At 37.7% G+C, this 14666-nt stretch overlaps 3 protein-coding genes across 6 annotated transcripts in view; 2 read left to right on the plus strand and 1 right to left on the minus strand.

The window, feature by feature from the left end:
- Positions 1-1191: 1191 nt before the first annotated feature.
- Positions 1192-1770, minus strand: LOC119556811 (ATP synthase membrane subunit DAPIT, mitochondrial). The gene is made up of 3 exons (XM_037869264.1): positions 1639-1770; positions 1492-1568; positions 1192-1405 (listed from the first exon to the last, which is right to left on the minus strand). Exons 2-3 carry the CDS (start codon positions 1564-1566, stop codon positions 1334-1336), a joined length of 147 nt encoding a protein of 48 aa, XP_037725192.1. The 5' UTR covers positions 1567-1568; positions 1639-1770; the 3' UTR covers positions 1192-1333.
- An 805-nt stretch (positions 1771-2575) lies between these two features.
- On the plus strand, positions 2576-5656 carry LOC119557078 (odorant receptor 9a). The gene is made up of 5 exons (XM_037869631.1): positions 2576-2657; positions 2989-3384; positions 3778-4043; positions 4528-5049; positions 5525-5656. Exons 2-5 carry the CDS (start codon positions 3045-3047, stop codon positions 5576-5578), a joined length of 1182 nt encoding a protein of 393 aa, XP_037725559.1. The 5' UTR covers positions 2576-2657; positions 2989-3044; the 3' UTR covers positions 5579-5656.
- A 5991-nt stretch (positions 5657-11647) lies between these two features.
- The window catches only part of LOC119557187, a 49026-nt gene continuing 46007 nt past the window's right edge, over positions 11648-14666 (plus strand). The window contains exons 1-2 of one of the 4 annotated variants that reach the window (XM_037869834.1): positions 11648-11947; positions 14258-14661. In XM_037869834.1, the coding sequence (XP_037725762.1) occupies positions 14375-14661 (287 nt within the window). In that variant the 5' untranslated portion in view covers positions 11648-11947; positions 14258-14374. Of the gene's footprint in view, positions 14662-14666 lie in introns of all 4 variants that reach the window. The other 3 variants (XM_037869835.1, XM_037869836.1, XM_037869833.1) reach the window with 3 other exon arrangements.

Consider the following 14666-nt stretch of genomic DNA (forward strand, 5'->3'; position numbering starts at 1 on the left):
GCCCCTCAAAAAGTCCCTACCCACAAAAAAAGAGGAAATTTAAAGCAAATTTGAAATGAAATAAAAACTTTAAATAAAATATTAAAACAGAAAACCAAAACCAAAAAGGAAATCAAACACGAAGTTTGGTAGATGTGTTCCTAGAATATTTAAAACTTTTGCTTATTCCATTCGGCGACTTATTGTAATTATATGGGGTAGAAAGGCGGTGCTGTATTTAAAGCATGGAAAATGTAAGTACATAAATATTTTCTAACTTGCAGCTTGCATTTTTGTTCAAGAAAAGTGATCTGCATCATCAGCTCAACTTTATATGGTTTTAAAAGAGATGAGAGAGATTCGCTGGCGCTGCTATTTTCCAAGCATAAAACTATCTCATATCCCCAGCCCATATTTTTAAGTTTTCAATATTCACTTTGTAGATCTAACTAAATATTTTCTGGATTCTGGATTGAGCTCAATAGGACTAGAAAAAGATTATTAAAAATTGTTTGAAGTGAATGCACAGATGCATTGTTTATAATGGATAACACAATCACATCATTTTTAAGCACGGGTTTTCCATTTCAAAACCCAAAGAAATCATTATTAAGGAAGTTATTGAACATAAAGTCAATAAAGCTTTTTTAAATAACAACAGAAAATAGTATCAAGAACGTTATAAGTTGTAGCTAAAAATATTTTTCTGGATGAAATTAAATCTAAAGATTTTATATTTTGGTTAGCATATAGATTTTTGCCCATCTTTAGGTAACTAAGAACTTAAATTTCAGAAATTGTTAGCTATTTTTGTGTCCTAAAATTTCCTACTAACTCGAAACAGGTACTAGGTAGAACCATCATAATTTTTTGAATATGCAGAAAGGTTTATAGAGTTTTGTGGCTTTCAAATGAAGGTAATGTCTTTTCCAAAATCCAATTTTTCTGTTGCTTAAAGGGCTTTAAGGCACTGGACAATTGGACTTCTCTTGGAGATGCACAACAAGGAAGTAAGAACAGGCGGGCCCCTAGTCTATATGGATTTTTCTCCATAACCTGGTGAAGCTATATGGTTTTATATGGGTCTTGAGGCCTCATGATCAGTATGGATAGGGAGGCACGATTTGGCGAGCTTATTTCATTGAGTTCCGCCATATAGATGCCATGAAACCAAATGGTAGTCCAAGGATCGTTACATAATGCACTTCGGAGTTCAGTGTGTTACATTCTCAGCTTATTTATTCCTTCAAGGTCTTGCACTACACATAAAATAAACTGATCCGGAATCCAGCGGTGGGTCCCCGGGATCCACGGATCCAAAACTTCGGATGCGTCGGATGAGAGGTGGAGCGCCCTACTTCTTCTTGGGCTTCAGCACCTGGTAGGCGATCAGCAGGCCCATCACGGCGTACGTGGCCTTGGCCACCTGAAGGATAGAAAAATGAACCACAAGATGGCATAACATCCGGATTAGGATTACGATGGGGAGAGTCGGAAGACCAAACTACTCACGTTAGCACGGCCGCTCATGGTTGAGCCATTGAAGATCTTCGACAGACCGGTCAGTTTCTCGCCTTCGGCAGCCATTTCTGCGGATTAAATGTGGTATGTTGTTAGTGCAGCCTGGTGGAGAGTGCTCTGTGGTCCTGTTCTACTCACTTCAAGGTTTATTTGCACGGAATTCGAGCTGATGTAGTCGCCAGAAAAAATATTTTCGGCGGAGGTTATACAACTGTCATCAGTCTGACCGATAAGTTATCGATATAATATACCAGTTCTATGTATTCAAATATACCAAAAGAAAATCCCTAAAAGGTCACGCTAAGGTGTCTTTGCTAGCCTAGCGGAGACTTCCTCCTGAACAATTTGGCTTGCTGGGTGCGTTAGTCAACACTGTTTTATTTGCTTGCTAATAGTTAGGCGCCAAAATTTGAAAGGCTAAATTAGTACTTATTTTATCAATTGATGACAGTATACTTTATAAAATATACTTTATTTTTTATTAAGAAAAATAAAAAAGTGCTTATTTCGAGATATAAATAATACTTCTTATATTTCTGACCAAAATCATTAAAAAGTAAAGACATTAGATTATGTTATTTTAAACTAATATAAATTGCCGGTTAAAGTAAAAATAAAATGGTGCATACTCAGCTACTTTCTTTAGAAATTCCCTGCTCTTATGAGGTGTTTTTATTACTTTGTTCCAAAAATAAATTGCGATCAAGGTACTTATTAAAAATGGACAAGGTGTAATTTGATCTTGACCGTCCAACATATTTACCTTTGCATTTGTGTCAACGTAAATGAGTCGAATGGCAAATTATAGGGTCCTTATCAAATGTCAATAGCAGCTTTGTCAAATCGCATCTAATTGAACAGCTAAGTACAAACGCCCCACAGACTCATTAAAATTAAACTACACTTCCTGGGAACTAAAGGCTGATATTTCGTTGTCAAGACGAGCAAGAGAAAGGGCCGGCATTAAATAGAATGCAGCGGAGAGGCAAAAAAAATCGTGTAATTAGAGGCATAAATGCACTTGAAGTCCACCCAAGTCCACACCCATTTAACCCACAAATCCGCGCACAAAGGAAGCATTTTAAATGAAAGCAGTGCCAAATCCTCCAACTCAGCAACTAGCGGAAAAATACAGTCTTTCCTGAAACTTGATAGAGGTAAACTCAAAAATAGGTAAAATGATTTTAGTTAGTACTTATTATAACTGCGAAACTGGTTTTTTTTTAAGAATATTTTTTGGGAAATACGAAGGTGTTTTAAAGGACAAACTTTCAATTAAATTATATGGATTTTTAAATGGACTGTCATTTCCTAATGTTAATAACACCAAGATTTGATTTTTTTAGAAATAAGATTTATGAAATATATGAGCAAAAAAATTATTTATCAATGTATCAATTAAATTAGAAGGCTTTTTTGTTTGGATATTAGTTATATAAGTTCCACTGTATTCTTGACATGACATTCACTGCCACGCCCACTGCCTAGGGACTATAAAAACCCATCAGAAGACAGAAACCGACTGTAAAAACCGACTGTTCAAGATGAGCGACAAGGTCCCGGAAAAGAAACAGGACCAGAAACAGGACCGATCCCTGAGGGTCCAAATCCTCGTTTACCGCTGCATGGGCATCGACCTCTGGAGTCCCACAACCGCCAACGACCGCACATGGCTCACCTTTGTGACCATGGGCCCGCTCTTTCTCTTCATGCTGCCCATGTTCCTTGCCGCCCACGAGTACATCACCCAGGTGAGCCTGCTCTCCGACACCCTCGGCTCCACCTTCGCCAGCATGCTCACCCTGGTCAAGTTCCTGCTCTTCTGCTACCACCGCAAGCAGTTCGTCGGGCTGGTCTACCACATCAGGGGCATTCTCGACAGGGGTGAGTGTATAGATTCTTCACCTTCTGCAGAGGGAGTTAACTTGATAAGATTTGATGATGATTTTGAGGATATTTAGCATAAGTTCAACCTAGATATCGATTTTTGCTGTTTTATTTTCGATTTGAGAGCCGTTTTAAATAGAGGAAATCCAAGAAATACCATTTCTCATTACATAATTTACAATATTTAATGGTACAATTGGTACTTAATAAAATTTCTTTGCTAATATTAAAGTGGTCCTTATTTTTTTTCTTTCTGTGTACAAAAAAAATCTGTTTAAATGGCGCGCTCTATAAAAAATGAAAAATTTATACATTTGGGGCAAACAAATTAATTAGTTTATTATATTTTGAAAAGCATATGTTTATTATAATATTCTCCCAAACCCGCAGAAATCCGTGTTTGGCCAGATGCTCGGGAAATCGTGGACGTGGAGAACGACAGCGACCAGATGCTCAGCCTGACGTACACCCGCTGCTTTGGACTGGCGGGTATCTTTGCGGCCATCAAGCCCTTCGTGGGCATCGTGGTGTCCCTGATTCGCGGCGACGAGATTCACCTGGAGCTGCCCCACAACGGGGTGTACCCATATGATCTCCAGGTGGTCGTGTGGTATGTGCCCACCTATCTATGGAACGTAATGGCCAGCTACAGTGCTGTAAGTAATAAGTTTAAGAGTGATTAGTTTGATCTTTTATATTTAATTTAAATATTATCCCCTTTATTTTTATCCATTGCTGATTTTATAAATTTTAAATATGGAAATATTCAATTTAACATACACACCTAGGGATTTTAAAATCTAGGGATTATAAAATTGTAAATTTCTTGAATTCAAATTGACATAAGAAGTTCATAAAATGCTTCATGTAAATGTGACTAACATCTTAAAGAACATTTTCCACATAGATACAAATATTTAAAATTTAAATCATGCAATTTTATATGAATTCTTAATAAATATTATGTTTTTGTATTTAATTCAAATATGAAATACAAAATTTTGAACTCAATATGCAGATATTGAAGAACTTATAATGTAAAGGTTTTTAGTGTAAATGATGTAGGGGACTTTTGTACTTTAATTTATAACACAAATCTAATGGAGTATTTTAGGAAAATATATACTTGTTTTCAACTAGGTGACCATGGCGCTCTGCGTGGACTCGTTGCTTTTCTTCTTCACCTACAACGTGTGTGCCATCTTCAAGATAGCCAAGCACCGGATGATCCACCTGCCGGCGGTGGGCGGCAAGGAGGAGGTGGAGGGCCTGGTCCAGGTGCTCCTGCTGCACCAGAAGGGTCTCCAGATCGCCGACCACATCGCCGACAAGTACCGTCCGCTCATCTTTCTGCAGTTCTTCCTGTCGGCCCTGCAGATCTGCTTCATTGGATTCCAGGTGGCGGACCTGTTCCCGAATCCCCAGAGCCTCTACTTCATCGCCTTTGTGGGCTCGCTGCTCATCGCCCTGTTCATCTACTCGAGGTGCGGGGAGAATATCAAGAGTGCCAGCCTGGACTTTGGCAATGGGCTGTACGAGAGCAACTGGACCGACTTCTCGCCGCCCACCAAGCGAGCCCTCCTCATCGCCGCCATGCGCGCCCAGCGACCTTGTCAGATGAAGGGCTACTTCTTCGAGGCCAGCATGGCCACCTTCTCGGCGGTGAGTATCCCTACTCGAACACGTGCCGCCCAAGTGTACTCAACGAAACTTCCATCTACCGTTTACATTTTATTGAAAAACAAAAAAATAATAATTTTGGGTGTCAAAAAGTATGCAACAATATATTTTAAACTCAGTAGTGAAATGAATTCATTCGGAAAGACGACTATCCTTTAGACACTGCATACTTTTAGGCACCTAAAATAAAATGCAAAAGGGATTTCAAAGCCCTGGTGGTATTGATTACGAAATCCAATATATGGGTAATACTCAAAAAACCCGAATAATGATATTACAAACAAAGAGCTGCATTGAACAATCCTGTATATAATACCCAAAAATCAAAATAAATAACAGCTGGAATGTAAAAAAAATAAAGGTATATTTTATAGATACGGGTACGTTTGAGTTTGGTATTACATCCTCGTTAAATACACATTTTTTTCTGTGTAAAACCGGCTTTTTTCCATTGCAGATTGTCCGCTCCGCTGTGTCGTACATTATGATGCTGCGCTCCTTTAATGCTTAAAAAGGACATAAAAAAGTGCTCATGGAGGGAATATAATATGCAGGTGGGTCTGGTGACAAAGCAGTTTAAAAAATAGGCAGATGAAATGGGATTTATATTAAACAGAAAACAGTGAAAAAGATAAGCAACTTAAGGTATTTTTCTGTTTGGCAAATTTAATATTGATATTACAACTTAAAGTATATAAAAAATGCAATATCACATTTTATAATTGCATAAACCAATAGACATGTTAAAAAAATTCTTCTCTTTGTTTTACATTATTGTAATGTTTGTAAGGTATTTTTTGAGAAGAAAAATAAATAAGTATTTTTATTAGTTCACCCAAAAAAAAATGATCATAGAAACTAAACTATTCGTACATTAAAACTAAACTATTGAGTGTCAAAAATATCTTGATAAGATGTGTATTAACCTTATGACACCGAAAGTATTAAACTGAAACTTTCGAAGTTATCAAAGTTAAACTAACGAGTATACAATCTATACTCACTCAGTGTACTGAAATTTTTGCTGATAGTTTACTTTTTATACTATTTAGTATAAAAGCTATGCTATGTAGTCTCCGTTTTATACTATTTCGTATACATATTATACTAATCTAGAGAGCCGTAGTATACTTTTTAAGCTATTTATCGAAATCGTTAGTATACATTTTATACTATTTCGTATAAAACTTATACGATTTCCCCGTTGCCTGTAGTATACATAAAATTTATACTATTTTGTTTTTCGTGGTATCCCAATAATCCCAAACCCAATAAAATCACGTTGTATGTTGTTTTTCTTTTATTACTATTTCATATATTATTTTGTTATTATTTCATAAATATTTATACAGTTTTATTTAAAATGATTTTAATCTTACATAGCTAACAGCATTTTTTTTATGATATTTTACAGAAAATTCTTTAAAACACTTAAAGCAACGCATGTTGTTAATGGCTAGGTATTAATATTATAAAAGAACTAAATATAGAAATTAAAAATATAAGACTTAACTAATAACAGAATATTTCAAGATCTTAAAATTAAAAAGGATATGAATAAATTTTGAAATTAAAAATATTTTACAAAGTATTTACATTTTGTTTAAATCTTCAATGACATTGGATACGCACGGATATATAATATCAAATTCAGTTTTCATATTATAGAAAAAGTATTGTAAAAAAGACCAAACTTTATGGGATTCATTTGGGTACTTTAGACCAAATACTTGATAAATTTTAAAACATATATCTAGTGCAATAATGAAAGAGTTAAACTTATAAAAGGACTTTCCAAAGCTAACATAGAATTCAACCAAATTGAAAATGTCCACGCCCACAACAATTATAAATGGTTGAATGGGGGAGTTTGACTCGACACTTTTTCTGTTCAATGTTTCAATTATGTTTTGAATGTCATTGATTTCGGTGACGTGCAATACCGCGCCGCTAACGCTGTCTTCGATGGTCGCCTTTCGACAGAACTTCTGGTCCGCTTGAGTAACAGTGTACCGGTACGTTGGTTTTATAACAGCGTGCAAGGCCATAAACAATATACAGTCCCTTGGGCCTAAGATGTAAAAGAATTTAGTTCTTAAATAAAAATATCATTACTTAAAAAAATGTACTTACCATCGCCAACAACATTGCCGAACTCTTGCTCCGGTGGTCTTCATCAGCATTTAGCGATCAGACCCGAAGCGGCGACATTAAAGTAGGACATGCTGATCGTCTTCAACAATCCCTCTGCCGCACTCTGGACAACCGTTCTCCGTGTCGTGCCCGAAGCGCTTAAGGAAGCTTCGGAAGCAACCATGTCCACTCAGCGCCTGCGTGAGGTAGAAATCTACCTGGCCGTGCTTCCTATTTACCCTTGCGTCCAGCGTCCAGCGTCCCTTGCTGGAGTTGTCCCAGGCTGCCTGCCAGTTGTCGACGCTCTGCATCCTGGCACTCCTCTTCACCTCGGTCTTGGTTCTGTGGCTCCCGCACCAGTTCACATAGGGGAACTTGGCCTGCAATGACGAGCGCTGCGTCGTCCGAGATCGTCCGGATGGCAATAATAATTAACGCGTCAAGCAACGCCAACTCCGGTAGCATTTTCTGTGTTCGTATACTCGCTTTTGTCCTGGTTTCACACCAAAATATATGTTCGAATAATCGCTATTGTCCTAGTTTCACACCATGAAAAACTATTTAATGTTCAGTATACTATTTATACTACTGAGTCTCACTCATATAATAATTAGTATAAGCTTAATACTACAAAGTATACAGTTGAAACTAATAAGTGTTGAGTTAATACTTACATTTTAATACTAACTTTAGTATACTTTTAACACAACGCTTATTAAGTGTATACTTTTGGTTTTTTTTTTGGGTGTTTCAAATAATCATTAAAATATGTGGTTAGTTCAATTCAAAAGCAATTATACTGACACACTTTCCAATCGAAAAACTCGTACTTGTGGGTCTTGATGGATTAATCTGTTTTATTTTTATAACCAGCCAGGCAAAATAGGCAGCTAAAAATGCAGAGACCAAAGGTCGTACCACCCAACCATCATGACGGCAACTTTTTTAACTTGAGCATTTTTCCTGGCTCTTTATAAAAGACCAGGTGATGGGAGAGGGTGGGGTTTAGGGAAAATAGAGCGGATTGCAAGTGATATTGCTGCAAACTATTTGAATCTTTTCGCGTTTTCCGCCAGTATTGCTTGCCCTTGAGCCCACCACCCAACGCCCACCAATGCCATCCATTTTCCACCGGGCTGTAACGATTTCCTGTTTGAACCGTGATTGATGACAGCCGACTGCGGAGGAGTAAGGTAAACTCCTGCTGGATTCAAAAGTCTTAGGTACACGCAACACTGAGCCGCGTGATTGGATACTTGAATGGAACTGCCCAGCAGCCTCCACCATCTACCATCTACCACAATTTACGCCGCCAACTGTTTTAAAGTTTTCAAATTGCGAATAACAGTCCATAAGCACTTAATTACGTATACGCCATGGGGCTCACAGAAAAATGAGTGGCACACTATAATACAAAATATTTAGATTGCCACGCATAAAAAAATTTAAACCAAGGTGAAAAGTGTTTGTTACTTTAAGCATATCATTAAAATAATATCCTTTAATTCATTTTAGTTGATTAATTAAAAAAATGATTAGTGCCCATATGCTCCTATCTTAATTAAAAAATGTTATTAAATCGCGTGTACGAACCATAGATGTCTAATTGAAAAAATAATTGAGTTTTGCTTCAAATATGCTTCAAAATATTTAAATAAAACATAATATTATGTTATCTACACACTATGGAGTCGGTAACCCAACCAGGGAATTTATTCCTGTTTCATATTGAATTTCTCAGCGGCTTTGTGCTTCTAATTTCAATCGTCCTACCTAAGGTCAGCATCCCAATCCCCAATCCCCAATCCCATTCCGATTCAGATTTCCAACAACCCCTTCCCGGACCCCAAAAACGATTCTTGATTTACATTGGCAAAATTGAATTTATTTATCTCCCTCTCGTCAAATTTCTTTGCCCCCCTGCCGAAAGTCAGATTTTGCAATAAAAATAATGGGAGAACTGGCACAGAAACAAAATAAACGGAATTGAAATGTCCCTGGACCTGGTCATGATTTATTGGATCGCATAGCGACGGGATATTCTAAACTTTTTGTACTCACCAAAGCCAACCCACCAACCTCTCAGACCCCCAAAAAAGCAAATAAAATATCATTTGAAATATGTGCTATGCGAACCCCATGATTGAGCATAAATAAAGTGTGTAGTAAGCGGGCATAAACAAAATGCCCGACCAAGGACAGTAAACTGTTTTGACAACTTGTGGGCTCGTGTGTGAGCAAACAAAGGGGATTCATTTCTATTTTTCCGGCAGGAGTTTTGCAATTCCGTAAAACTAATTAGCAGTGCATGGGTATATTTCCCTCACTTCTCATCAGAAGGTGGGAAAACAAAAGGTCTTCCTCGGGTTTTAGTTTTTAACCATCCTATTGTCTGTTTGCAGCGCTTTTTTTGCCATAAAAGAAGCGGCATATTGTGGCGGTAATTGAATTTGACCTATCGCAATCCTTAAAGGCCCTTGCTGAATAGTTAAAACTGCAGTCCATCAAACAGGAAAACTGGATCCATCAAACTATAGATATATATCACAAAGGGTAACCAAAATGATATGATAACATATATATAACACATTTAAGTTTTATTAATTAATTAATATCCTTGGAAAATCACTACTTATAAATAGATACATGGAAAATACTTCGTGATCTTGAAAAGTATGTGCCTTGTAGATTAGTAAAAACTTCAGTTACCAACAACAATAAAGATTGTATCATTATGGATCCTTGAAACTATAGATATATATCAATGCGTTTTTAGTAATAACCACAAAGGGTTAAAATACTATAACATCTTTAACTTTTATTAATTCATGAATATCCTTGCAAGCTAACTACTTTAAAATAAATTCAAGGGAAACACTTCCTGATCTTGAAAAACATGTGCCCTATTTTATTGGCCATTTACTTTAAAACTCTGCAAAAGGTACCTAGACCAGAAGCCTTATTTATCGTAATTTAAGGGTGATGAAAGGTACGTGCAATCATAATTTCCGCGGATGCTAACCCAAAAATTTAAGCATTGGCATGTGAGAAGTCCTGGTTTTCCTGCTAGTCCTGTCTCTCTGACTTCGTAAAATGGTCACAAAGTAACATTGGAGCTTAACGATTGCGGCCATAATGTCGGGACATCAAACCGGACATGACCTCGGATGGTAAACTCCAGTCGTGTTTGCTGGGGACCTAAACCTGCTGTCCTCTAAGCCCGCCAAAGCCACAAACGTTTGAAAAAAAACAAAACAGAAAGAGTGCTAGAACCATCAAAGTTTATATGTTTCATGTTTTCACTTTTGGCGTTTTTTGGGCGGACCCGGGGGGCAGCTGATGTAGCGGCCCACTGTCATTGATGATGATTTATTGCCCGACTGCAAGCGGCCAAAAAGTTTAACTGCGAAGTTTAGCTGCATTTTAGCGCCTCCACAGGCGAGCTAATAATCCAGACTCCTGCTGCTGTTTATATTCCATTATTAAACACCCAAACAAAAGCGTATTCTAAAATCTGGAAACATTTTTATATTGGTGTTCTTTTGGTAAGGTCCATTATAAACGTTTATATATACATACTTTTATAAAAATATATATTTTATATATATATTATTTAATATATAACAACTTCCTCTTTCGGCTTATTTAATAAAATATAGCTTATATAATTTAAACCATAAAACTTAAACTTATAAAAATATATATTATATATATATATTATTTAATATATTATTTAATTTGTAATTTATACAAACAACTTCCCCTTTTGGCATATTTAATAAAATGTAGCTTATATAATTTAAACCATAAAATGTAAATTCATTGAAACTGTCAAACACTAAAATGTCAAGCTTGTTCTTTTATGGAAATGCCATTGACATATTTGTTTCGCAATTTTCTTTTTCAAGTGAAATTACTTTCTATTTTGCTTTAACGTCAGCCAGCCAAGAATTCACAATCTCTTTACTCATTCACCTGCCATTTTTCTTAATAATAAAAAGTCACACAGTCCGAATACAAAGCAGGGATTCTAATGAGAAAAGGGTGATTAAAATTGTATTTGTTCAAGAAAAGGTGTTTCTTAAATATCTAGGAAATGTTCATTTTCTTGAAAATGCAACACAGCTGATACTTATAATATATATGTAATTGTGAAAATCTTCCCTATTAATTTGCCTAATTAATTTGCTTTTAAGTAAGGCCTAATGGTAAGCTAAGCCTGTTTTATCCGAAATTCTTGCAGGAAACTCTAGAGGTGAACCCCCGCCCATCCATTTAGCAGCCAGAGCTTTTCGGAGAAAGCTTTCGGAGTGGCAGTAACAGGTCCGGCTGTTAGCAACAGCTGGCCAAGACCCGCTGTTGGCCCAGTTAACAGGGAAGCAACAGTGCGCTGGACGATTTAAAATAGCGCGTCCTCTGACAAGACGACTCAGTTCCTGTTCAGCCATAGTCGGTTACGATTGCCGTGAGCCGAGCACCGGAAGTGTCGAGGAAGTGTGGAGCAGTATCAGTATCAGAGTCAGAATTTGAATCACAACCAGAATCAGAATCTGAATCACATCTTTAGCCCAAAAAAAACTGAAATCTAAGGCTCTAAAGCCAGCCAATCATCGGACCTTCTAACTCAATCTGAAAAAAAAAAAAAAAAAAAAAAAATCCAAATTTTTCAAATTTCCAAAACAATAACAACAGTTTTCTGGTGCCAAAAGACATTGCCGCGTGCTTGAAGAAATCGACCAAATTCAAGGTTTGGATTCTGGTTCTCCCCTCATTTGGTGTCGTACCTTTTTTTTTTTTTTTTTTTGGAAGTGCGTGCGTGTTATGAAAAGTTTGTTTGAGGGGTTTTCTTTTTGAACAAAAAAAAAAAAAAAACAAAAAAATCATAAAATAAGTTACAACAAAGCAGCTGCTGAGCGGGAAAGTCGGAGGTCAGGTATCCCCAGTTCCCCAGTCCAGCCAGCTCTATTAGAAGCCATTGCTTTTTCTGCTTGCCTCGGCTCGTTCGAGGTGAAAACCAGCTTATGCAGACCTATGCGGAAAATTTTATTTCATTTCGGTTCGGTTTGGTTTGGCTTGCTTCGTTATTTCCTTCAGCTCATGTTGGGGTTCCGGTTTTGGGCTCTCCTCTTTTTTTTGTTTGGTTTCTGGGTTAATTTTCGTTGCCTTTTCATATTTGATGAGGACGTGTGATGGCGGAGAGGGGGTGTCACCTAAAACAGAAGCTCCAGTTTTCCACTTTTCCGTTTCCTTGGCACCACGGGACTCAGAGCATCCCCTACCATTTTATACTTTATTTATCTGTCCGCCCTTCCATGGCCTTTTGTTATGCATGGCCGTGTGAATCATTCATATGCAAATTCTGTGTAAAAATCTCATTTGTGTTCTCAGGAATCCCGCAGAAACCACTGGGATGTGTCCGCAGGGGAAGAAGAACAATGGGCAAAGTCATTCAGTGGTCTCTCCGGTTTTCTGATGGGTATGGTATGGGCCGGGGTAAAACGATGGCCAATGCCATATTTTGGTCTCGATTAAGTGTTGCCTACTTATCGGCTCCCGTCCGCTTTGTTTGCCCTGGCCAATTACAATTACGCCGGTCGGTGAGCAGTTCATTAGCGACCATGACTAACCGCTTTTCGGCCCAATCTAATCGGCTTTGCCAGCCAGCCCGATTGATTCCTAATTTGAGAGTTCAGCACTGAGTGTTTTGTACAAAATAATACACGGAAAAAAGGATCGATTTGATATCTGCATGGTTACCTTATGTACGATTATTTTTCTTTTTTTTTTTTTGCAAAATAGCAATATTTTTATATCTAGATAGAAGTAATAATGAATTTCCTTAAAATGATCATCATATCTTATAAAGTTTTTTCTGTCTTTATAAAAAAAACATATAAATTTATATATTAAAGCTACAAAAAAAGGAAGTAAGTAATCGCATTTTCTATTAACAATTTAATAAATCAAATGAAAAACACCAAATCGAAATGAAAGCGAGGGAATATTTTCCCTAAAAAATCATTAGCAAGTACTACGGCGTTCATACTTGTGTTCCAATTACTTTTCACGCTCTGCTCGAACTCTTTACACTTCATATATGTGGTGGCTATAATCTGCTATGGTTGATCAATTGTAATCGGCGCGATGTTGACGCATTAAGCCTCTTATCCATCAGCACCACCACCGGCTTTTGGCCTTTTCACGGCCATACCTCAGTGTTTGTGAGGAGCTTTATCCGGAAACTGGGTCAAAATCAGGAAAATGCATCAAAAAGAATTTATATAAATGAGTAAATGAGTGAAACTATAGTTCCATTAGAATAATATCACATAGTAAGCCACAATAAAACCTTTAAAGTTGTGTAGTTTAGTTATTTATATATAGATTTATAGATCACCGTTGCAAATCAAATTAGGTTATAAAAATTAAATGAAAAGACATTTTCGGAGTGTAATTTAAATTGATTTTGCTGTGCGTTGATTCTTAGTATCGGGAGGATAGCTTTTTATATACAGATTGGCACTTATTCGCCAATCGTTAACCACAAGTATTTGATATGATATGTAGGTTCTGCAAAGCTTAACAAACTGATTATCATGTTGATGAAGTTTGTGATTTTCCTTTTAGTATTTATTAATTGAAACTGGTGTCCCACAATGATTGATTTCTCAAAGGCAATCTCAGAAACAGAATCACAAAGGGCCGTTCTCAAGCCAACCTGTCTGGACTTCGATCCACTTCCTAACGACTTGCTTACCCGAAGCGTTAAAAAGTTATTATAGACCACCTCCTTACTTTGCCATAATTCAGGGAAAAGAAATGGGAGAAGTTCCCTTTTTTTTAAAAAAATATTGCGGCTAATTTGGTCCGACCATCCAAACCACAACAACAGGCAAAAGAAAGCGGAAAGAAATGGCAGTTGGCGGGAGATTGGGGGTGGTAAAAGTCTTTCCCCCAGCCTAGGCAATTAATTTACATTAATTTCCCTTTGTTCGCATGGCATTGTTTTCCTTCGTCTCGTTTCGGTTCGTTTCTTCTGACTGGATACCTGCTGCAGCAGCGACTTTATTAGAAAACAATTACAACACTTGGGCATCTCTGCTCTGTACCGTTTCATCGCGACCTGGAAAGGAGCCGTCCATTATCAGCAGGACCTAAGGAGAAAGGTGAAAGTATGTCGGACCAAGGACGCAAGGTTAAGGAGGAGAAGAAGGAGCAGAAGGAGGAGGAGCTGGAGCTGGAGCAGATGGAGCCGGAGCCTCCGAGCAGCAGGAATGGCAGTTGCGGATCTCCGCCGGAACCGGAACCGGAACCGGAAGTGGTGGAGGAGGAGGAGGAGGAGGCGGCTTCGGGATCGGCAGCCGGAACAGACGGAGCCGGCTCGGAAGCACCTGGTCCGGCCAACCCAAACACCGAACTGGAACTGGAACGCGACAGGGACAGGGACTCCCATGGCGACAGGTGAG

The sequence above is a fragment of the Drosophila subpulchrella genome, chromosome X (genome assembly GCF_014743375.2).
Source record: "Drosophila subpulchrella strain 33 F10 #4 breed RU33 chromosome X, RU_Dsub_v1.1 Primary Assembly, whole genome shotgun sequence".
Classification (NCBI taxonomy): domain Eukaryota; kingdom Metazoa; phylum Arthropoda; class Insecta; order Diptera; family Drosophilidae; genus Drosophila; species Drosophila subpulchrella.

Coding starts and splice junctions, on each gene's coding strand:
- LOC119556811 (XM_037869264.1), bottom strand. CDS start 1,566: ATGGCTGCCGAAGGCGAGAAACTGACCGGTCTGTCGAAGATCTTCAAT. Junction 1,406..1,491: donor CCATGAGCGGCCGTGCTAAC/GTGAGTAGTTTG, acceptor TCTATCCTTCAG/GTGGCCAAGGCCACGTACGC.
- LOC119557078 (XM_037869631.1), top strand. CDS start 3,045: ATGAGCGACAAGGTCCCGGAAAAGAAACAGGACCAGAAACAGGACCGA. Junction 3,385..3,777: donor CAGGGGCATTCTCGACAGGG/GTGAGTGTATAG, acceptor CCAAACCCGCAG/AAATCCGTGTTTGGCCAGAT. Junction 5,050..5,524: donor GCATGGCCACCTTCTCGGCG/GTGAGTATCCCT, acceptor TTTCCATTGCAG/ATTGTCCGCTCCGCTGTGTC.